We start from the raw sequence: 25,455 nt of genomic DNA on the forward strand, positions 1-25,455 counted from the left end.
AAAGGGCTAGATCTACAACATCTAACATCTAACAACGCGTCGCATCGCGACTCGGTGTAAGCTTGTAGATTCGTTCTTTTTTTTCGCCCAGCGATTTGCCCTGCGCATTTTTTATTAAAAGAGATACCGTATATAATTTTTTTTTTACTATACTATTAATAATAATATTTATATTGTCGTATTATTATGTTATTGTTTTTACATTTTATTATTGATTATTCGTTATATTATTTATTTATTTCATACATAACAGTGGAGTTCTGCGCATGCGCCCCTGTCCATAGCGAGCCGGGGAGCGAGGGAAGAACAACAACACAATGGAGTCAGACGTGCTGAAGAAAGACATTCATCAATAACTCCGACTTGTAAAACAGCGTTTTAGTTCGCTATAGACTTCGTAACAGTTGCCCGAGTTGTGTTTAGAGGCAGCGATGGTAAACCTGCCCCCAAGCGATCTAATCTCAGAGACAGAATTCGCTGGATGACTGATAATACTTGAGTTCACCTGTCGTACCAAGTGGCGCTGTCCTTTAGCAGTGACTTCTACCTCCATGTCTTTGTCTGACATCATAATAACACTAACACTACAGATATCAACCGGTGAGTCCAGATCAATATGATCATTGCTGGAAGGCTTATAGTGATTATTGTTGAACGATCCTGCACTACTTCTACCCTGCAACTGAAAGGTTACCTAAGGTTACCTTACCAGCATATATAGGCTATGAATATAAAATAAATTAAGTAATACATTCCATGTCTTTAATTCAGTCACAGACTTGTTGGGTTTTATTATTAACGTGTAATAACATTCTGGAAGAAAAATAATGGTAAAGAGGCTCTAGACAAATTCGGGGTGTTCTCTGTGATCTAATATACCATTTAGCCATTGTTGATGTAATTGGAGACTGTTGTGGTGTCCAAATATTGTTTGTGGTTAACATGTCCACACTTGTCTTATCTTCCCCTCATACAATGTGATGTACTAAGGAGATTTGTGGCTCTCTTCTTGTCATTGTGTACATAATTACTGTGAGCCATTATATTTTTGATGACGGGAAACTACTTTACTTGCTGTGGCTGTTGATTGGACAGTAGCGTCTGAGCTCTCTAGTCTGGGGTGGAGTTGACAAAACAAAACACACACACACACACACACACACACACACACACACACACACACACACACACACACACACACACACACACACACACACACACACACAGAGAGCGTATATGTATCAACAGTCATCCTGTCAGTGCTCAGAGAGCGCACTTAGGACTGCTGTGTGTCACTGAGGAACTGAACACTGATTTGTGATGTTCTATTTGTGTGTGGTATCCTATTCACAGACAACCTCAAAGAAAGATGGCCGAGGTCAGCATAGCAAAGCGCAAGGAGAAGTGTGAGAATTGCACGAAACAGGTGAGCTTGTGTGTGGAACGATGTAATTGCTTTGCGTATGTGTAGCGAAAGGGAAACCTTTTGCTTAACGTTTCTGTCTGTAAATGTGTGTTGCTTTTCAGTGCAACAAGAAACAGAGTGAGGATGATGGCATCAGCTCCCTCCAAGAGAAACCTGAATCCAATGGAGAGGTATCTTCATCTTAATTGTTTTGTTTTATAATACATATTTCTTCACCTGTTCTGGTAGAAAGTTGAGATAGTGTTTATTTTTTATTATTGTATATTAGACTTATCAGTGTCACAATCTTTCCATAGGCTTTCTGTTTGCACGAATCAGAAGTATATATCGAAAGATTATTACATGGCTATTCATGATTAGAACATGGGTTCCTCTCTGTGGTGTTCTCAGGTGAGTGAAGGCTCTGCAGTGTTGCTAAGTGCCTGTCTGTCCTGTGAGGGCTGTGTATCAGAGGAGGAGAGCCAGAAGATATCTCAACAGAGCCTGGAGGAGGTGGACCACGTTCTGGCCCTCAATAAGGTACACTGTTAGGAGGACCACACGTTTACTATACCCAGAACAGGCACCCATTGTTTTAGAACAGTAACTATTGTTTTGGGGGCCACTATTAGTTGCAGCAGATTTCTCGTATACAAGATTCTTTTGTCTTTTACTTTTCAAAAAGGAACAAGGAACCGGTCAGAAGCGAGGTTTCTTCATTGCACTTGAAGCCTGATTTATACCTAAGTTGTGTGCCCGTGTTGCGCATCACAATAGCTGATCTACAAGCTCACAATACATCACATTGCGACACGTTGCGAGCTTGTAGATAGGCAACGTTTCATGCGTGACACGATGCGCATTACACCTGGCACTGTATTCCATTCATTCAGGTTATTTGTCTCTACCATTTATTTTTTCTTTTTTCCTCGTCAGAAGTGTGATGTGTCCAAACACAAGGTGTTGGTCGTCTCAGTGTGTCCCCAGTCTTTGCCTTTCTTTGCCGTCAAGTTTGGCCTCGACATTCCAGAGGCCGCCCACAAGCTCTGTGGCTTCCTAAAGAGTCTTGGTAAGCCGTGTGTGTGTGTCAATAGATTATAATATGTGTGTGTGAAAAAATGTGCCGTGCCCATTGGTATCTATCGTGGATGCTCAACACTCTCACCTCACTTGCCTCTTTTTCCCCACTCTGTCCTTTCTCTCTCTCTGCCTCTCTTGTTCTCTCCATGCCTTTCTGCCGTAGGAGTGCAGTATGTGTTTGACACCACTCTGGCGGCAGGCTTCAGCATCCTAGAGAGTCAGAGGGAGTTTGTTCAGAGGTACCGCAGGAGGAACCAAGACTCCCACGCCTTGCCCATGTTCACCTCATCTTGCCCAGGTAATCCGCCTTCTCCTCTCCCCGTCAGGCCTCTGCTAATGGTCCTGGTCCCCTTTCTCATTTCTTTCTTTTAAAGAACCACACCAGTGGTCTGGCTGCTAGCCCATTGAAAACTGCTGGAAATTACTGTGATATTGTTTGTAAGATGATATTCATTAAAACTTTCAAGTGATAGAGTCATAGAGATACCAACCTTAAAATTCTCTGCTTTCTACAGGGACTATATTACGTCAAGTATAGCATGACGAGTCACAGTCAATGGGCTAAACATGTCCTTAAATGCCCCACCCCCATGTTCGCTCTCCGTGCGGGTACATGCATGCCTTCCTATTTTAATAGTATACATCATTTATTTGTTGTTATTCGCTCTCTTGTCATACTGCCCCTAACAACGCTGCTAAGTGTAGCGTGTGGTTGCGGGTCACATATTGTAAAGAGGCTGAGAGAGCTTCTTTTAGTGAGGGGAGAGATAGCAGGGGAGTGCTGTTGGAGGGAGATAGACTGTGGAGCTCACACCACTCCCTCCACCAGAGATACCAGCAAGAGTGCAGAATGTTCCCTGCCTCTCTTCTTTTGATTTTGTTCATCAACCCTTTGCCTGAATGCACACAGCCCCTTGATATTGACCTGCAAGGAAATAAATATATATATATTTTATAATTAAATCACCATCTTAATTCGATTTTTACTATATTTAAACCCATAAGAAAAATCACACTCGTGTGAACTGAGCGGTGTGTGTGTGTGTGTGTGTGTGTGTGTGTGTGTGTGTGTGTGTGTGTGTGTGTGTGTGTGTGTGTGTGTGTGTGTGTGTGTGTGCGCGCAACAGCGCCCCTCGCTTAACATGTGTGGTCAGAAAAGGTTACTGCAGGCTACGGAGACAGACAGACAGACATACAGACAGACAGACCCACACACACAGCCACGTATAGGAGCGTTGTGACCACCGCTCAAAAATGTTACCTTCTAAGGTGTGTGTGTGTGTGTGTGTGTGTGTGTGTGTGTGTGGTTTAGGATGGATTCGGTATGCTGAGCGTATCCTGGGCAGTCTGGTCACCCCCCACATCTGCACGGCCAGATCTTCTCAACAGATCATGGGCTGTCTGGTCAAAGACTACTTCTCCAAGCAGCAGGTCAGCATGGTCTGTTAGCTTCCATCGGTGTATGTATGGCAGGGTTATTATGAGACTGCATATCGCCCTGGATTTTGGACAGTGTCATGTCGTGAGAGTGTTGTCTTTTCCTGCTTTTAATCACAATTCCTATTTAATTTTTTATACTTCAATTATTATAATCTTTTAATAGCTAAAATACCCGATCAACAAGCTAACAAAGCATGCGATGTGATGCTGTGTGAGCTTGTAGGTGGACTATTTTGAGCAAAATCTTCCATGGGCTGCCAGAATTGCAACTGGGCTGCCAGTCTGGAGATATGCTGTAGCCAGCCATCGATCCCAAATTCCTGATTGTGATTCTTTTCATTTGGGAGCAGAAGCTGAGTGCAGAGAAGCTGTACCACGTGGTGGTGGCTCCGTGCTTTGATAAGAAGCTGGAGGCGGTCAGAGAGGAGTTCTACAGCAGTCTGCTGGAGAGCAGGGACGTTGACTGTGTCCTCACCTCAGGTCTGGACCTCATCTCTGCATCGTCCTTACACCACTCACCCAGTGTTGATTTCCTCAACTAAAACTATGATGAAAAATGTTGGTCAACTACCTTATTTGGCTGACAAAACTATATACAAACTAAGCTATGATAACTAAAACTAAGACTAACTATATTGACAATTTCGTCAACAAATAAAAACTAGACTAAAATGTTTAGGGAGGGACTAGTGGAGAAGAGATCCAGTGGAACTAAAAGACAACTTATTTTGTGTTGGGTTGTGCTCGGGTGTTGCGTTCTACAAAGCTGAAGCTTGGCTATTTTCAGCATGCAACCAAAAATGTAAAATCAGACTTTACAACTCCACCAAAATAACCTTTTAGTCAACCAAAACTAAAACATTTCAGATGACTAAAATATGACTGGCCACGGGACAAAAACAACAATTAGTGTCAACACGACTAATAATAAATCATGTCGACGCGACCCACGTTGACCCTATTTTTAGTTAGAGATATGATACCTTTGTGGAGCGTCACGCCAACGCGATGTGGCACACGTGAGTGCTGCCGACGTGAGTCAACGGGTAAAAGTAGTTACAATGAATGACTTAGTGATGTGTAGTTCCTGTGTCATTCCTAAGCATTCAATTTCCTCATCAGATATATGTCAGACTCGGTACTACTGACTGTGTTTATGTTACCAGCAACAGGGAGTGAGTCTAAGTTCCCTGAGCTCAATGTGTAACCCCTTTAACTTCTTCCACTCCTGATGATTCTAATTCCTGTACAGTGGCTTTTTCCCAGTTGTGACGAACTCATCACATTTTTGGACACTGCTCCTACAGATTTTGCCCTAAAATCACGCAAAGCGGTACACAGTATGTCTAGACTCATGTCATCAACATGGATCTGTCCCATTTAGCGCCACCATGACCTGACCAGATTAGGGAGTCTTACTGGTTCTAATTCCTGTACAGTGGCCTTTTCCCAGTTATGACGAACTTATCTAAGTGTAAGTCATTTCCATAAAGAAAGCAACCTATTTATATATTAATGCCTTTAATATGTAAATATCTGAAATATCTGTTCTGTACCTTATGTTGCCCTGCCGTTAAGATTAACGCATTGCGTTGTGACACATTGTGAGCTTACTGTTCTGTATTTTATGAGAATCGATTATTTTATTCAAATATATTATTATTTATAATCAATTAAATACATTTGATTGGTTAACTCCTAGCATACTATATGCTAGGATATACTCTCTCAGCCATCTGTTTCAGTACATCTCCTTTTCTACCCTTTTCAACACAGCTCTGTCTACAGCTCTCCAATTTCTCTTCTCATTTCCCGTGTCCTTCTTAAACAAGACATGGTTTCTTGTTTCACTTCACATTATGTCAGCTTTGAACCCATCCAGCTTCCTGGCGATGCAAATTGAAAATGTGCGCTCTGTTGCAGGGGAGATCTTTTACATGATGGAGCAGAGGCATGTGTCTGTGGAGGAGCTGGACTCAGTTCCACTAGATCATGTGTAAGTGGTGTGAGCATGGATGTGAAGTGTATAGCATAGATCACAGCAAGTAGTATCTACTGTATGCAATATTCAGAACATTTTAGCTCACCCATTTGGCCAATGGCATGCTATACTTTGCACAGTAAATGTAGTTACTGGGTTTAGTTAGTGGGAGGATAATGCTGTAATTTTACTGTAGGTACAATGCACGGGTTTGGAACACTTGTCTTTGACGATTTATTTTATTTAACCAGTGAAAAACACATTGAGATAAAGTCGCCGTTTCAACTGATGACCTCCAAATAGCTTTAGAATACAGATCTTCTATTAGAGCCCCCCTCCCCTTAACCACTTCATTGGCCTTCTTTCCCACTACACCAAATCTATTTGGCAAAAGCTGATGATCTATTAGCTCACAATGCATCACTTATAGATTGTCTATTTTTGCTGAATGTTATGACATGCCCAGAATAGGGTTTAAGTGGTTTACTCAAATTTCTCTTTTGAACCTCAAAGTTTCTGTGTTCTGCAGGTTGGGAGAGGCTGGTGATCCTGGGCTGGTGAGATACGAGGGACGCGGTTCTGAAGGCTTCCTAGAACACATTTTCAAACACGCTGCCAAAGAACTATTTGGTCTCGATGTTCATGAGATCACATACAAGACCCTCAGGTGAGAGAGCAAAAGGGGATGCGATTGTAGGGGATGTACACATAGAGTGAAGACAAAGAATAGAACAGAACACAATCCGATCTTTGTGTCTACTCAATTGAGCCAGGATCTTGTGATCAAAACATGGCCATGACTGTATCTATGTACTGTATACATTATACACAAAACAATCAATGCAAAAATACATGAATGAGGTCCCAGCCGGGATAGGATCTTACGGAGTGAATCTTTAACCCTTTAAAACCGGGAAAGCATCTGTGCCATTTTACATTTTTGTGTTAGCACATGTACAAGCTCAAAGCGCGACACAAATTGATGCGCTGCGTGCACAGTACATCTGCTATTTTTGTAAATTTTAGAAGTATCTGGAAAGTGTGAGAACTGCTGACTTACAAGGCATTGGTAGAATCGGCCTCGTTCTCAGGATTGCATTAACCCTGAGAATGTTACTGTGTAGGAACCGCGACTTCCAGGAAGTGAGTCTGGAGCGGGACGGAGAGACACTGCTGCAGTTTGCTGCCGTCTACGGCTTCAGGAACATCCAGACGCTGGTGCATCGCATGAGGAAGGGACGTGTGCCCTACCAGCTGGTGGAGGTGCTGTCCTGCCCGGGAGGTAACATGGCCGTTAAGAGACATGGATGGTTATTTTTTTGTCTTTTAGGCTTCGTAATCAAAGATCGCACAGGCCAGATATGACAAAGAAATTACTGACATATTTAATAATTTTATTCTTTCACAAAAATGCTAAAAGCACGTCTAAAAGCTGGTCATCTGACTGGGGTCATCATCGCTATACTGGTTTGTGGTGGGGATTTTTGTAAAAATTATTGTTTTTGCCACGGACATACAAAATGAGTGGACAATAATATTACCTGAAACATACACATACTCATAAAGCAGGGGTCTTCAATCTTTTCAGGCCAAGGACCCCTTAGTTAAGAGAGAGATGAAGCAGGGTTAACCTTTTCAGAGATTCCATATAGTTTCATTGTTTGACAGCACGATCATCAGTGTGTTTTGGATTCATGTCAATTTGTGTTTTCAGCTCTCAACGCCTCATGGCGCAAGGCGTTGTGAGCTTGTAGATCTGCAATTTTTGGCTAAAGTTCTCATAATATGGACTATCACGCAAAGATTTGGAGGACCCCCTGTAGTAACTCTGAGGACCCCCCTTGCAAATAAAACATTTGAGAACCACTAGTACTAGTGGACTCCCAATATGCCAAATTCTGAAAAAAACCTGGACACTTGGGTTCAGTGTTTGTTTTTATAATGGTGTGTAAAAAGAATAAAAAACCAAGTCTTACCACGGACATATTGATGACCCCTGCCTCTAATCTCCTCCTGTGTCCTCATGCCAGGCTGCCTGAGTGGCCGTGGTCAGGCAGAGAGCGAGGTGGCCGGGCGGGTGGACAAGGCCCTGGTCCAGCAGATGGAAGAGGCGTACAGCAGCCTCCCAGTCCGTCTTCCAGAGCACAATCCCAGCCTGCACACCCTTTACCAAGACTGGCTGGAGGGCCAAGACTCCAAGCAGGCCAGCGCTCTCCTGCACACAGAGTACAGGCATCACAATGCACAGCTACACACACTGCCCCCACACATACAGTGGTGAGGATAGACATGTGTGCGTGCGTGTGTGAGTGAGTGGATAAGGAGTGCTGGAAGCAGCACTCAGTCATTGCGTGTGTGCTTCATATTTAGAGGAAACACGTTCTTCCTGTCACAATATGAAGCCAACATCGGTGCCAACATTATTGCCGCTGGTGCTTCCATAGATATAACCTGAGGACCATTGAAAGTTGTCATTCCTACCTTTGGCCACAGGAGGGCGATGTCTCCTGCAGATTTAACACTTGGCCACTTTCCTGCCAATCAAAGGCCTAGGGAAACGGTGCAAAGCCACACACATGTTCTACAAACTGGGGGGGGGGGGGGGGGGTATCCTATCTGGGAGTGTATCATCTCATATATAGACTGTACTGGGAATAAAGACATTGTTGGGTACAAGGTCATGGTCATTCTCCTGTAGCCATTTCCTCCAGCATTTCTGAGCTACAGGTTGGTTGGTTCTGGTTGGTTTGCAGATTGCAACCATCTATGCCAATCTCAACAGAGCAATAAGCCACTAATGGAAATCTTTTTGAAGTATTTGGTGCAACTGGAGATCAAGGAGCTGAATGTGCATTTGGGAGCCAATTGTACTAGAAACCAGACGGTCCAATTTAGAAGCTAGCCTACCTTAGGTAAATCTGTGTGTGTATTGTTGTGTATGAATCAGTGTGTAAAGATGACTGCAGTTGAAATGCATGTGATTTCAGTTAGAGCAATCTGACGTACACAATAAAATCCTCAGGGTCGACTTAACTCGGAATGAACAAATGGAACCAAATAGACCCTTGCGAGTTCCATTTGTTCACTCTTTTTAACACTGATGATTTTATAGTGTATCAGCTAAATAGCAAAAACTGGGGCTGCTGTATGATAGAACAATTTAAAGGCATCTCCCGCATCTGCACTGCTTTAAATACTATGATTTGACATTAGTCGCCAGTTATTTGTTTTTACCAATCCAGTGTTTGATTCTGCCGTCCAAATGAAGAATCCAAAATCCCTCTTAGCGGTACAGGACTCTTTTTAAAGTTGTATTCTTTTGTCCTTCTCGTTTGACAAAGACGTCCAAACAATTATATTTGTATTGTTATGCTTTTTGTGTTATATTTCATACATGTCATACATGTTGAGCACTAAAACATTCAAAGAAGTGAACAGCTGTGGTGTCATTTCTAGATGTTGGAATCAAATGCATCCGCTGTTAAACATCTGTATGACTTCCCCTCCAGTGATCTGAACCACCCTATATAGTCCAGTCAATCTGTGGTTTGACCCAAAAGAAATTGCAATAGTTATCATTCAGGGTTTTTTATGATCCTTTGGGTCATCCAAATAATATATTAAAACGATTACTATTGCAATTTATTTTGGGTTGGGCCTTTTTTTTTTTTTGCGTAGATTGACTGGCCTAATAAGTCACTGGTTTTCAACCTTTTTCATATCAAGGACCATTATGTATTCGGCATTTGAGCCACAGACCACCATTTGAGGAGGTTTAGCCTCACACCCCAAACTTAGAATATTGTGTTATCATTGGATAAGATTTTGTCCACAATTCCATGCTGTATTGATGTCGCAAAACGTAGGCAAAACGTTGATCACAATAACAATTCCTCTACATTCTCTAATTGTGGAGACATTTGTAAATTAAGTAATGCAGATGTTTAACAATAATTTTACTCTTGAGAGTGTAAAATGAAACCAAATTTACCCATAGCCTAAGTGTCCATTTGGTTTCATTTTACACTTTCAAGAGTTCAAGATCTAATAAGGGTCCATTTAGTTACCAACTCTCCATCAGTTAGCTGGGGACCACCCTGTCTGAAGGTAAGGAAAGAGCGAGGTCAAGTTTACTGAGTATTGAGGGTTTAATGGTTAAATGTCTAAAAATGCATGTTAACATGAATCCAACATTATACAATATGTAGTGCGGGGTCCGGGCTTCAACTCATCTGTCAACAAAGTGGTTTGGCTGAAAAACGTTGACGACCCCTGGCCTCAACTCATTTTTGAAAATGACTGGTAAATAGGGTTTTGTATAAAGTATGTTAAGGGTACATGGTTTATATCCCCAGTGTTAATTGAACTGGGAGAGAGTAAAGGGTCAGTGTAAGCAAACCTATGATCTGTAGATAGTAGAAACTCATGTATACTCAGTATGATTTGTCTTAAATATTCTTAAAAGCCAAGTATGCACATTCCAACTTCACAATACAATACACAACAGTTTAATCAAAATACAAATTTGAATATAAACTATAAGTAAACCCACAAGAGCACAGTCAATAATTTTACTGTAAAAAGTAGTTCAATATTACTTCGTCTTGATCTTTAAATTCACCTCTTAGACCTTATGCCTACAGCTATACCGGGGATTTTGCATCATGGTTTCTGAGGTTACGTTACGTTCATGTTCACAGATTCTGATCTTTAGTTCTCTTTGGTTTTACGTAACAGAAACCACAAGGATGTTTTTAAAAGAAATGTCACACATTTTGTTTTTACAAGTAATCCGCCGCCTCCTCTTTTTGCCTGTCGGGGGTTTAGAAAGGAATCACCCTTAATCATGGCATTACAGTTCACACTGTTTCCTTGGAACACAATTATTGCAAGGAAAATTACCTGGGGCTAAATTCTTTACCCCGGATGATGACCTGAGGAGCTGAAACATGTCTGTTTATCTGCTGCTACAGTATATTAAAAATGCTAAAACCTCTTATGCTGAAAAAGCCTTAGTGCCCCAGCAAATGAGGTTCCTTTGCAACTATTTTGATTTCCATCTGAACCCCAAATAATTATGAGCTGGTTGTCTTATGTCATGCAGGCACTTTTGGTTGAAGAGTCATTTGAATGTTATGTACAGTACAACCTACAATGCATTTTCAACCTAAAGAGCCCAATACATTTGGTTGATTTGGTTTTATTTGTCCTTTTACCATGTTCCTAAGCTCTTTTTTGGGAATGAATTCTACAAATACAGCCAATGAAAAGTTAAGATGAAGAAAACCAACCTGTTATATTAATATTGGTCCATAATACGGTTTTATACAGGTTTTAGCCTAAACAACCAATCGGATATCATGTTCTGTCTGTCTCTAATTCCTAGCCATTTCAGATGCAATACCAAGATGCCCTTTGTTGGCAATGAATGGGGTGCTGTCTTTGGGATAAAATTGGAACAATACAGCAAAGATACCATGGCACCATGCTAATCTTCTCTATAGTGTTCCAATTTTAGCATGGCACCATGCTAATTTTCTCTGTATTGTTCCAAATTTAGCATGGTATCACGATGAGAATCATGTAGAGTCAGTCCATTCAACCCAATTTTAGTACCACTTTACCTCATGGTTCCACCTCATATATATAGTCTCAATAGAATATAGCCTCCCAAAAAGTACAGCCCTTCTCGAGGGGGGCCAATAGGAAATTAGCCCCTTTGTGACATAAAGAAGGGCTGATGACATAAACAAGGGCTCGATTTCAAAAGAGTACCGTTCAGACATGCCCATTCAGAAAATCACTGAAATGAAAGGCAAGAGTTAATGATTTTCTTTTTTTTTTGCTGTAAGAGACACTGGGAAGATCAAAAAACAAGAAAAAAATGAAAAATGTGAAATTCATGGTGGGGCCCCTTTAATCTTTGGTTCTAAATAACCAATGGCTATTATTGGTCCCTTGTGTAAATATGCACATATTAGATGAAGTTAAAACACTGTTCTGAAGTTAGAGGTTTTTGCCACTATTATATAGGCCAAATGCCTGATAACATATCAAATTGGTATTAGAATTAGACAATCATAATGGTTTGTAAAAGAGAAATATTTCAACATTTGTTCATTAAAGAGGTGTAACAGTATAGTGCACATACTGCATGTGCACCTCTCTCTCTCTCGCTCTCACACTCTCACACACACACACACACACACACACACACACACACACACACACACACACACACACACACACATGACAGTAACCACAAACTGACTAATACACTTCCTCAGCATCTTCTGCAGGCAGTATTGTGCTGTTGTGACACCGTACTGTCTCAGACTAACAGAGGTTTTACAGAGGTCCTTGCAGCCCAAGTTGAGAGATGAAACCGCACCTGTGGAGCTGTATTTTGGGATTGCTCTGCACACCTGCAGTGGTCAGTGTGACAGGTGAGTGTGTGTGTGCGTGCGTGCGTGCGCCTGCCTGCCTGAACTAGTGGTTGGTCTGTTTACAATAATGCTGTAGTTTTACTATAGGTACAGTACATCATCACTAATAACATCTAAATGTAAAAGATGATCTGTGTGTGTATGTGAGAGAGAGTATAGAGTATTGAAAATTAAAGGAAGTTATCTTCAAGGACAGATCTGTCACTTCCTTCCAGTCTCGTCTCAAACTATTTTAATCTTTAGAAAACTACCGGTATGCATGTAGAAAATCATGCTGACTTCTGGTATTTTGCACAGTAAGATCTTCAGTGTTCTCTCTGAGAGTGCAAAGATCGAACTGTTAGTGTCACACTGATGATGATTTTACTAGGAGAGGGCAGTGTGTTTTTGACTGTGTCTCTTCGTACTGTAGACCACATAAGTGGTTCTCAAAGTGGGGTCCAGGGACCGGCAGTGGTGGTTCCGGGGGGTCCCCATCTTTAGTAAACAAATCGACACTGAGTTACCAGAGTATACAAATGGACCCTTATACGGATCCATTTGGTTCCATTTGTGCACTGTCTGGGTCTGTGGCCTAATGCAAACCAAACTGGGGGTGCTTGAAATTAAATAAAGGTTTGAGAATCACTGGTCCACAGTGTCAGCTATGTGTGTCCCCGACAGTTTCCCAGAAGCCACCTGCCATCACCTCGGTGAGAGTCAACTCATCCGCTGAGATCCAGTGCTCCACATCTTTACCTGGACCAAAGGGGCTGTACCTGAGGGGCCGTTTCCATGGCAACCGAGACGTGGTGTCCGTGTCCCTGATGAACGGAGTGGTCCAACAGCAGACCGAGGATGAGAACTACCGCGGCAGAGTCCGCGCGTCTCCCAGCAGGAGCCCTGAGCACTGCCAAGGATGTGGCATCACCCTGCGGCTGTCTCGGTTGGCTGTGGATGACACAGATCAATACATCTGCCACTGGACGTATTCCCATGCAGAGTTTAACAGCAGTGGCACAATTTTAATTGTTAAAGGTAAAAGATTCGTTTTTGTTACTGTATATTGGTATGACTTGAAAATATCCTTGTGTTTGCAGCCCACCCACCATTGTAGCCAAAGTTTTATAATAATTGTAGTGGAGTAAAGTACAGCATTTGACTCTGATATGTAGTGGAGTCAAATTTAAAGTATAACAAATTGGAAATACTACAGTAAAGTAAGAGTAGGCCAACATAAAAGGTTTAAGTACAGCCCTTAAGTAAATGTACATAGTTACTTTCCACCACTGCAAACAAGTAAATCATCTCTCCAAATGTGTGTCGTATAGGCCCAAGGCGGGAGCAGAGCTGTGGGTCCCAGTCCCAGACTGAGAATACTCCCCATATTGATTTCACCTTGGTTGTCCTGAGTTTGACTTCATTCTCTGTCATGTTCCTCATCTTCATTGGAACCCTGCTATGGAGATGCAGAGGGGGCAAGTATTCACCAAGTTAATGAGGAGCAGTTAATGGAGATTTTCTTGTTTTTGTTGCATTCCTCAGCCAATAATTTGAAGATCTCTTATTGGAGACCCTGCAGATCAAAGGGTTCATGGGCTGTGTAATTGATAGAAAATAAGTAGTTTTTTGGGGGTGAACTACTCCTATAATTACAATGTGTAATTTACTATGTTCACAGGGAAGGAAATAAACAATTTGTACATAAGAGACAGAAAGTGTATACAAGTAAAAATATGAATCTAGTGAACAGTATGACCGTTTAATGCTTAAGACATGTTATGTTAGGATTTGCCCTTAACGTGGTTCCTTTTATGTCTACAGGTTAAAAAGAACTACATACAGTACCAGCAATTGAAATAAACTAATGCTTTAATCTGTTAAACTGTCAAGTCCCCATCAACTGGAGCATAACAAAATACAGCTGAAAGGACAATTGCAGATGCAGTGTTGTTGAACTGTTCACTTATGTAATTTCCTCTGCTTGTGATTTGAGGTCTGTAATGTTGTTGTTTTTTTATCTCAGTTTTGTCAACCTGTGTCAGTCTGACAAAATGAGTCAGACACCACATCCTGCCTTTGATGCAGGCCTATATACAGATCCTTCTGGAAAAATTAGAATATTGTGTAAAAGTACATTTTCTTGAAACTGTCATATGTCTTGAAACTTTCATATATTCTAGATACATTGGACATTCAGCGAATTATTCAAACCCTTTTTTGTTAAAATGTTGAATTTTTATGGCATACATCTCATGAATTTCAAAAGTCCATATTTCAAAATATTACACAATTACACGAAACCACTCAAAACAAGGATTTATAATAGCGAAATGTCAACCTTCTGAAGTCAGAGTTGTTTGAAAACACAATATTCTAATTTTCCGAGAAGGATCTGTAATATCAAGCAAACTGTAAGGGCATGTTGATGTGATATGCCATCTAAAACTTGTAAACATGTCAGATATTCCCTCCATATATTGCTTATTAAACGTTTGTGTGCATACAGTTCATTAGTGTGTGATGATTCATGAAGTTATGCATAAGTGTTTTGAAACCCTTTTACTCAACCAACGACTGCAGTGGTTTTATTATATTAGCTGCCAAGACTCACGCTTTGAGCGTGAGTCACACAATTTAACCCCTTCTCACACACACAATTTCTTAAAACATTTTTCTAGTTGTCCATACAGTTCAGTTAACACTAACATAACACTGCTTATCTGCATTGTAGTTCTATTACCATTTTACATCAGTAACATCAAAGAGAGCATTGCCTGGAACCATGAAAGAGTTATACCATTATGTTTTGGCTTGAAGCGTTCAAGCAAGCCCACATGGTTTCGTTATGAACAATATTTTCTGTTACTATTCTGATTTTTTTGTAGATTTGTTGGGGCTTGCTAGAGGCATGAAACCATGTGACTTCCATAGGGAATGAATTGGACGACGCCCTCATCCCCCAAGGAGGAGAGGGCATATCACAGTGTGAATGCAGCCTCAGTTTGACAATAAAACTATTCTGGAACCGCGCGCACGCACACACACACACACACACACACACACACACACGTACACACAAAGGTTTTAATTTATGGCTCGCTAGTTTGTGAGGGCTCTGTGTGAGTGTCTTTTGTGCACCGGTGGACAAACGTGCCTGTGGTCCGTGCGCAAGGGACTTAATTTTAGGTGGGCAGAGTGAGTCTGTTAAAGATGAGGGGGCAGGTCCCAGGCTCTGGTCCTAGGTTGCCAGAGGAATCTGGTAGCTGGGGAAAATCTGGTGAAGTTCGTGCACTTGGTGCAAAGTTTTTGATTTTTGGTATGGTGTTAGGTATGGGTATAAGGCAGGCCTGGAATTTTGTCATTTTAGGGGCAAGGCCACTTGGCCTTTGGTGTTGTCCATCTGTTGAGGGCAAAAAGGCCAAATGCCAGGGCAGGAAGGCCATAAAATAAAATAAGATTTAATAGTCCACAGAAAGAATTTATTGAATCTAAGGGTTAGGGATGATAACCTAATATGCAGTGAAATAGATAAATGATGGTATTTACAATCTGATGAATCCATGCTCAGCCTTGTTCCAAACAAAGTCTGGATTCACTGGATTGGTTTAAAGATGGGGACTCGGGGGAGTTACGATTTCAGAATCTCAACAAAAGACACTGGTGTCTACATGACAAGAAAGAGACACTGGTGTCTACATGACAAGAAAGAGACACTGGTGTCTACTGTCTACATATTGACAAGAGAGAGACAGAGGAGAAAGTGGTACAGTCAGCTGGGGCATTATAGTTAGGTCAAATTAGCCAAAAGTTAAACCAATCTGGGAACTAAATCAAAATCAAAATCTTTTTTCACAAATGTGTTCATAAAGGTGTCAACTATCACCTCTGAACTTTCTCAATCACAACTCCCTTGGGGGACTTTGTGGGAGCCAATCAAAGTTGGGGGTATCCCGTGGGCCTGGGATTAAAGGGGGGAAAATAAAAAATGGCCAATATGAGTATATGAGGTATGTAATTAGGGTATTTGGGGGCTGCTGAATCCATTCCAACCATTAGTTATCAGTAAAAATGACTCCTTGGCCATAAAATAGGCCACAACAAACTACCTTTTTGTGTCCACAAGACATAATATTGTCAATAAAAAAATGGTTGGAGTAGGGTTTGAATTCATGAAAACTATTCAAGATCAGGTGGGTAAGCGCACATCATGACACACATGATAACATGATACAATCTGACAAGGAACACTCAAAAGGGTTTAAAGCATAGGGACTTACAGGACACAGGTGAACTCGAATGACATGATTGGCAAAGCCTTAGCCAATTAGGCCTATTTTATGGCCAAGGAGTCATTTAAACTGAAAACGAATGGTTGGAATGGATTCAGCAGCCCAAAAATACCCTAATTACACACCCCATATGCTCATATTGGCATTTCTTTCATTTTATCCCCTTTAATCCCAGGCCCAGGTATCCCGATACCCCCAACTTTGATTGGTTCCCACAAAGTTCCCCAAGGGAGTTGTGATTGAGAAAGTTCAGAGGTGATAGTTGACACCTTTATGAACACATTTGTGAAGAAAGATATTGATTTTGATTTAGTTCCCAGATTGGTTTAACCTTTGGCTAATTTGACCTAACTATTAAGGCCACTGTGGCCTTAGGTCATGCCATTGGTTTGAGGGGCACAAGGCCAAACTGAGGGGCAACAGCGGCCATGGCCTTCATGGCCTCCATGAAATTCCTGCCCTGGTATAAGGTTTTCAAAAACCATCGCAAACAAATTGGGCTCGCCCCCTAGTGGTCTGTTTGCAATGAATCAAATATTCGATACATCAGTATATGGTTCAAACCCCAAATAATTGATGGAAGAGAGTCTGTTTGCAATGAATCAAATATTAGATAGGTCAGTATATTGTAGACCACTAGGGGGTGAGCCCAACTTGTTTGCGATAGTTTTTGAAAACCTTATACCCATACCTAACACCATGTCAACATTTAAAAGCTAGTTACCAAGTGCATATTTTATATGAATTTTTACACATTAAATAGGCATTTTTAGCTCCCGGCAGCCATCGTGGACGCCATCTTGAAAATGATGGCTTTCCGGTAGTTATTTTTTCCTAAACTTATACTATGTTGTTTATCATATCCAATAGTAACAGAATCCATTGAAAAATCTCTTTTATCAATTATTTTGGGTTTCAACCATATACTGACAGATCTATTGAATTCATTGCAAACATACCACTAGGGGGCGAGCCCAACTTGTTTGCGATGGTTTTTGAAAACCTTATACCCATACCTAACACTATACCAAAAATCAAAAACTCTTCACCAAGTGCAGATTTATTATGAACTTTTACACATTAAAACCCAGTTTATAGGCATTTTCAGCTCCCGGCAGCCATCTTGGACACCATCTTGAAAATGGTGCCTTTCCGGTAGTTATTTTTTCCCAATTTTTTAGTATGTTGTTTATCATATCCAATAGTAACAGAATCCATGAAAAATCTCTTTTATCAATTATTTGGGGTTTGAACCATATACTGATGTATCGAATATTTAATTCATTGCAAACAGACCACTAGGGGGCGAGCCCAACTTGTTTGCAATGGTTTTTGAAAACCTTAACCTTATACCCATATCTAACACCATACCAAAAATCAAAAACTTTGCACCAAGTGCACGAAATTGATGATTTTTGACCAGATTTGCCCCAGCTATGGGATGTCTTGCTGCATGCGAGGTTTAGTAGCTAATAAGTGGACTGCTTTAGAAACAGGCTACCTCCTTCACCTATGGTCCACACTGTCCAGCTTGCTAGCTTAGCTAGCTAGAATCCATTCCAAACAACAGCATACAATTCAATTCAAAGGAGCTTTATTTTCATGAGAAAACATACGTTTAAATTGCCAAAGTGTCACAAAAAAATAAAAACAGTTGAAAATGGAGAACATATATTGGGAGGGGGTACAGCATTGTGTAAACAGAGCTATGTCGGCTCGCATTGTGACATTTTATATATAAACAGGGTATAAAGCTTTTGGAACAAATAACAGCATTATTTTGTATTCTGTAGTGTAGAACACTTATTTTGACTACGTTTTCTCCGTCTTCAAAATAAAAGTTCTCTACAAGTTTTTTATAATTTATGTCTACATACAGATAGTCACTGTCAGTGTCACATTGCTGCTGGAAAACGTCGTAGTAACTCCTTGTCGAACTGACTCAACTGACTGCACATCAACCAGTCCAGCACTTATAACTCACTCTACAGACTGCTTTGTCACCAATCTGGACTGGTAAATACGCTTCATAAAATAACGTGTTACATTTATTTGATTTCTTCCTCAAACATTTCTCTCTCGTTCACGCTGTCTCCGACTCCGCTCTGTTCCAAACTCCACTCTCTCTTCATACTCATGCCCTGCTCTCCAACCGTGTCCAATCACGCACACGCACGCACACACACGCACACACACACACACACACACTTCCCTTCCTTCAGGTAAAGTCATAAACCCCTTTACAGTAACATGGAAAATAAAACATTACAGAACAATAAAAAGGTGAGTAGGCTACACACTTTTTAAGCAACAATCATGAAGCCAAACTTATACTCATGGGTTGCATTTGTAGTCCAACGGCCATGTTGAGGACCAGGCCAGCACAGGTGTTTCAATTTGTCTGATGTATGATGTTGGAAGAGACTGCATTGGAGGGTCCAAATGAACAAATATTTGTGCGGGACTCCCTACTACCTTGGAGCATTCCTTGGACCCGCGCCACAGATTTTTGGCTGTACAACAATGCGGCCATGTTAGGCGTGAGGCAGTGTTCGTTTAGGGACCAACCTGGTGGGTCTTGGTATTGGCGTTGGGAAAATACCGGTGATAACTTCACGCTGAAGTCGTTCCACGATGCCGCCTACTTCACAGCATGGCTGGTTGCTGTCAACAACCTCACCGGGGTAGGTCTGGAGAATTTGTTTTGTTTCATTCTGCTTGAACCAATTAACTCCAAATGGCCGGGGGGGGGGGGGCTATAACAATCGTTTGCAAATGCAAATAGGCTTGACTCAAGAAGTACACATCTGTCTTTTTGTCCAGTAGGCTCCGCCATTTTGAGCAGTTTGAAAAACACAATTCCTTATCTCGGTTGAAAAAAAGGGTTCGTTTTTTCTTCCTATTATCATTAATATTGTTCAATCACCGTCTTCATTTTCAAAGTGCTTTATTTATAAAGCTAATACAAATTGTTTTGCATACAACAAAAAATACAACTAGAAAATATGGTTCCTTTGAAACAATTGTGGGCTCGCTTCAAGCCAAAAAACAATGGCCCAGATGGTTAAGCCAATGGTCCGGGACGTAACTAAAGTTTAGTGGAGTAGAAGTACAACATTTGCCTCTGCGATGTGGAGTAGAAGTAAAAGTACAGAAAACTATACTTGAGTAAATGCACTTACTTTACAGGTTAGGTGTCTAACCTAACCTAACCCTAACCCTAGCACAAAATCTCTAATTTATCATTTTTTGTTTTCATCTGCCATGTCTCGGATTCAGATGGTCGACTATCAATGCCCCACCTTTGCCGTCACGGTTGATGTGAACTACGCCAGGCAAACTGACGTCAACTGGACCGTCGGCTGGGTGCAGGGAATTAGTGAATTCCGATACTACGGATCCTACAGACAGGGCATGTAAGTTGTTGTTACAGGGACTCATCCCTAAATTGGAGCATTCCTTGGGTCAGCGCCTCACGTTTTCATGTGTATGACAACAACACGGCCTTGCTAGGCGAGACACGGTCTGCCCTGCTCTCCAACCGTGTCCAATCACGCACACGCACGCACACACACGCACGCACACACACACACACACACACACACACACACACACTTCCCTTCCTTCAGGTAAAGTCATAAACCCCTTTACAGTAACATGGAAAATAAAACATTACAGAACAATAAAAAGGTGAGTAGGCTACACACTTTTTAAGCAACAATCATGAAGCCAAACTTATACTCATGGGTTGCATTTGTAGTCCAACGGCCATGTTGAGGACCAGGCCAGCACAGGTGTTTCAATTTGTCTGATGTATGATGTTGGAAGAGACTGCATTGGAGGGTCCAAATGAACAAATATTTGTGCGGGACTCCCTACTACCTTGGAGCATTCCTTGGACCCGCGCCACAGATTTTTGGCTGTACAACAATGCGGCCATGTTAGGCGTGAGGCAGTGTTCGTTTAGGGACCAACCTGGTGGGTCTTGGTATTTATCATTTTTTGTTTTCATCTGCCATGTCTCGGATTCAGATGGTCGACTATCAATGCCCCACCTTTGCCGTCACGGTTGATGTGAACTACGCCAGGCAAACTGACGTCAACTGGACCGTCGGCTGGGTGCAGGGAATTAGTGAATTCCGATACTACGGATCCTACAGACAGGGCATGTAAGTTGTTGTTACAGGGACTCATCCCTAAATTGGAGCATTCCTTGGGTCGGCGCCTCACGTTTTCATGTGTATGACAACAACACGGCCTTGCTAGGCGAGACACGGTCGTTTGTGTTAACTGACATCAATCTGGGGCATTGGTATTGGCGTTGGAGCGGTCAGAACAATCAGCGCACTCTACGTGCTATCCACGATTCCAGCGACATGACAGCCTGGCTGGTTGCTGTGAACAACACAAACGGGGTAGGTCTAGAGAATTTGTTTTGTTTCATTCTGTTTGAACCAATCTTAATCTTACTCCAAATGGCCAGGGGGGGGGGGGGGGGGGGGCTATAACAATCGTTTGCAAATGCAAATAGGCTTGACTCAAGAAGTACACATCTGTCTTTTTGTCCAGTAGGCTCCGCCATTTTGAGCAGTTTGAAAAACACAATTCGTTATCTCGGTTGAAAAAAAGGGTTCGTTTTTTCTTCCTATTATCATTAATATTGTTCAATCACCGTCTTCATTTTCAAAGTGCTTTATTTATAAAGCTAATACAAATTGTTTTGCATACAACAAAAAATACAACTAGAAAATATGGTTCCTTTGAAACAATTGTGGGCTCGCTTCAAGCCAAAAAACAATGGCCCAGATGGTTAAGCCAATGGTCCGGGACGTAACTAAAGTTTAGTGGAGTAGAAGTACAACATTTGCCTCTGCGATGTGGAGTAGAAGTAAAAGTACAGAAAACTATACTTGAGTAAATGCACTTACTTTACAGGTTAGGTGTCTAACCTAACCTAACCCTAACCCTAGCACAAAATCTCTAATTTATCATTTTTTGTTTTCATCTGCCATGTCTCGGATTCAGATGGTCGACTATCAATGCCCCACCTTTGCCGTCACGGTTGATGTGAACTACGCCAGGCAAACTGACGTCAACTGGACCGTCGGCTGGGTGCAGGGAATTAGTGAATTCCGATACTACGGATCCTACAGACAGGGCATGTAAGTTGTTGTTACAGGGACTCATCCCTAAATTGGAGCATTCCTTGGGTCGGCGCCTCACGTTTTCATGTGTATGACAACAACACGGCCTTGCTAGGCGAGACACGGTCTGCCCTGCTCTCCAACCGTGTCCAATCACGCACACGCACGCACACACACGCACGCACGCACACACACACACACACACACACACACACACACACACACACACACTTCCCTTCCTTCAGGTAAAGTCATAAACCCCTTTACAGTAACATGGAAAATAAAACATTACAGAACAATAAAAAGGTGAGTAGGCTACACACTTTTTAAGCAACAATCATGAAGCCAAACTTATACTCATGGGTTGCATTTGTAGTCCAACGGCCATGTTGAGGACCAGGCCAGCACAGGTGTTTCAATTTGTCTGATGTATGATGTTGGAAGAGACTGCATTGGAGGGTCCAAATGAACAAATATTTGTGCGGGACTCCCTACTACCTTGGAGCATTCCTTGGACCCGCGCCACAGATTTTTGGCTGTACAACAATGCGGCCATGTTAGGCGTGAGGCAGTGTTCGTTTAGGGACCAACCTGGTGGGTCTTGGTATTTATCATTTTTTGTTTTCATCTGCCATGTCTCGGATTCAGATGGTCGACTATCAATGCCCCACCTTTGCCGTCACGGTTGATGTGAACTACGCCAGGCAAACTGACGTCAACTGGACCGTCGGCTGGGTGCAGGGTATTAGTGAATTCCGATACTACGGATCCTACAGACAGGGCATGTAAGTTGTTGTTACAGGGACTCATCCCTAAATTGGAGCATTCCTTGGGTCGGCGCCTCACGTTTTCATGTGTATGACAACAACACGGCCTTGCTAGGCGAGACACGGTCGTTTGTGTTAACTGACATCAATCTGGGGCATTGGTATTGGCGTTGGAGCGGTCAGAACAATCAGCGCACTCTACGTGCTATCCACGATTCCAGCGACATGACAGCCTGGCTGGTTGCTGTGAACAACACAAACGGGGTAGGTCTAGAGAATTTGTTTTGTTTCATTCTGTTTGAACCAATCTTAATCTTACTCCAAATGGCCAGGGGGGGGGGGGGGGGGGGGCTATAACAATCGTTTGCAAATGCAAATAGGCTTGACTCAAGAAGTACACATCTGTCTTTTTGTCCAGTAGGCTCCGCCATTTTGAGCAGTTTGAAAAACACAATTCGTTATCTCGGTTGAAAAAAAGGGTTAGTTTTTTCTTCCTATTATCATTAATATTGTTCAATCACCGTCTTCATTTTCAAAGTGCTTTATTTATAAAGCTAATACAAATTGTTTTGCATACAACAAAAAATACAACTAGAAAATATGGTTCCTTTGAAACAATTGTGGGCTCGCTTCAAGCCAAAAAACAATGGCCCAGATGGTTAAGCCAATGGTCCGGGACGTAACTAAAGTTTAGTGGAGTAGAAGTACAACATTTGCCTCTGCGATGTGGAGTAGAAGTAAAAGTACAGAAAACTATACTTGAGTAAATGCACTTACTTTACAGGTTAGGTGTCTAACCTAACCTAACCCTAGCACAAAATCTCTAATTTATCATTTTTTGTTTTCATCTGCCATGTCTCGGATTCAGATGGTCGACTATCAATGCCCCACCTTTGCCGTCACGGTTGATGTGAACTACGCCAGGCAAACTGACGTCAACTGGACCGTCGGCTGGGTGCAGGGAATTAGTGAATTCCGATACTATGGATCCTACAGACAGGGCATGTAAGTTGTTGTTACAAAAAACACACGCACACGCGCACACGCGCACACACACACACACACACACACACACACGCGCACACGCACACGCACACGCACACGCACACACACACACACACACACACACACACACACACACACACACACACACACACACACACCCTTTTAATCATTCAGCATAAAAAATTGTTATATACGGTAGGGCTGTCTTCTAAAAATCGACGAATCGTCAAGTCGTTTTAAGCCCCCGGAAACGACGTCAATTATTTGAGAAAATATATAATTTTTACATCACCAGTTAATAGCACTGTGTACGGTAACCGCCGTACCGCGGTCTACCGCGGCCTACCACGGTGAAAAATAGGAAATATATATGTATTTTTTCATCCAGTAAAAACTTGCAATTTTTGGTCTAGTTGTGACAGTTGCATTAGCTGGCTCCTCCATCATGACATTGAGTTTGCCGGCTGGCCGCTGTTTTTCCCACTGGTTATTAGTTCCGGGAGACGAAGCGTGGCGCATGACATCAGCATAGAGCATTAACCATTTCATCCACCAGGGGCATTGACAACGTATTCTTATGACTTCCTATCTAGCCAAGCTGTATAAATTATGAAGAAATAATATTTATTTTAAAAAAAAGTTAGGATTAATAAAAAAAATAACCGAATATTCGACTTTGGTGAGCAGCGTCGAATAGTGACTTTGATATTCGAATATTCGAATATTCAGTGAATGCCCTAGATCCCAGAGATAGACACACTCATGCACACGCACACACATACGCGCACACACACACACACACACACACACACACACACACACACACACACACACACACACACACACACACACACACACACACACACACACACACACACACACACACACACACACACCCTGGCAAACAAAAGACATGGTAGCTTATTTATCTGTCACTGAATAGTCTCTCTCTCTCTCTCCGGCAGACGGGTGGGGGAAGACCCTGCATTGGAGGGTGCACATGCCCAACCATTTGTGCGGGACTCATCCCTAAATTGGAGCATTCCTTGGGTCGGCGCCTCACGTTTTCATGTGTATGACAACAACACGGCCGTGCTAGGCGAGACACGGTCGTTTGTGTTAACTGACATCAATCTGGGGCATTGGTATTGGCGTTGGAGCGGTCAGAACAATCAGCGCACTCTACGTGCTATCCACGATTCCAGCGACATGACAGCCTGGCTGGTTGCTGTGAACAACACAAACGGGGTAGGTCTAGAGAATTTGTTTTGTTTCATTCTGTTTGAACCAATCTTAATCTTACTCCAAATGGCCAGGGGGGGGGGCTATAACAATCGTTTGCAAATGCAAATAGGCTTGACTCAAGAAGTACACATCTGTCTTTTTGTCCAGTAGGCTCCGCCATTTTGAGCAGTTTGAAAAACACAATTCGTTATCTCGGTTGAAAAAAAGGGTTCGTTTTTTCTTCCTATTATCATTAATATTGTTCAATCACCGTCTTCATTTTCAAAGTGCTTTATTTATAAAGCTAATACAAATTGTTTTGCATACAACAAAAAATACAACTAGAAAATATGGTTCCTTTGAAACAATTGTGGGCTCGCTTCAAGCCAAAAAACAATGGCCCAGATGGTTAAGCCAATGGTCCGGGACGTAACTAAAGTTTAGTGGAGTAGAAGTACAACATTTGCCTCTGCGATGTGGAGTAGAAGTAAAAGTACAGAAAACTATACTTGAGTAAATGCACTTACTTTACAGGTTAGGTGTCTAACCTAACCTAACCCTAGCACAAAATCTCTAATTTATCATTTTTTGTTTTCATCTGCCATGTCTCGGATTCAGATGGTCGACTATCAATGCCCCACCTTTGCCGTCACGGTTGATGTGAACTACGCCAGGCAAACTGACGTCAACTG

The 25,455-nt window shown here is 42.0% G+C and overlaps 1 protein-coding gene across 1 annotated transcript; it reads left to right on the plus strand.

The window, feature by feature from the left end:
* The first annotated feature begins 295 nt into the window (after positions 1 to 295).
* On the plus strand, positions 296 to 8,487 carry narf (nuclear prelamin A recognition factor). Its single transcript, XM_080747880.1, has 12 exons — positions 296 to 600; positions 1,354 to 1,426; positions 1,528 to 1,596; positions 1,817 to 1,945; positions 2,342 to 2,474; positions 2,649 to 2,783; positions 3,798 to 3,916; positions 4,276 to 4,405; positions 5,849 to 5,921; positions 6,436 to 6,573; positions 7,031 to 7,188; positions 7,937 to 8,487. The coding sequence occupies exons 2-12, from the start codon at positions 1,370 to 1,372 to the stop codon at positions 8,185 to 8,187; spliced, it is 1,392 nt and encodes a 463-aa protein (XP_080604006.1). The 5' UTR covers positions 296 to 600; positions 1,354 to 1,369; the 3' UTR covers positions 8,188 to 8,487.
* The last annotated feature ends 16,968 nt before the right edge of the window (positions 8,488 to 25,455 follow it).

The sequence above is a fragment of the Nannobrachium achirus genome, assembly GCF_963921795.1.
Source record: "Nannobrachium achirus genome assembly, chromosome: 18".
NCBI lineage: Eukaryota > Metazoa > Chordata > Actinopteri > Myctophiformes > Myctophidae > Nannobrachium > Nannobrachium achirus.

Coding starts and splice junctions, on each gene's coding strand:
- narf (XM_080747880.1), top strand. CDS start 1,370: ATGGCCGAGGTCAGCATAGCAAAGCGCAAGGAGAAGTGTGAGAATTGC. Junction 2,475..2,648: donor TGGCTTCCTAAAGAGTCTTG/GTAAGCCGTGTG, acceptor TTTCTGCCGTAG/GAGTGCAGTATGTGTTTGAC. Junction 7,189..7,936: donor GGTGCTGTCCTGCCCGGGAG/GTAACATGGCCG, acceptor TCCTCATGCCAG/GCTGCCTGAGTGGCCGTGGT.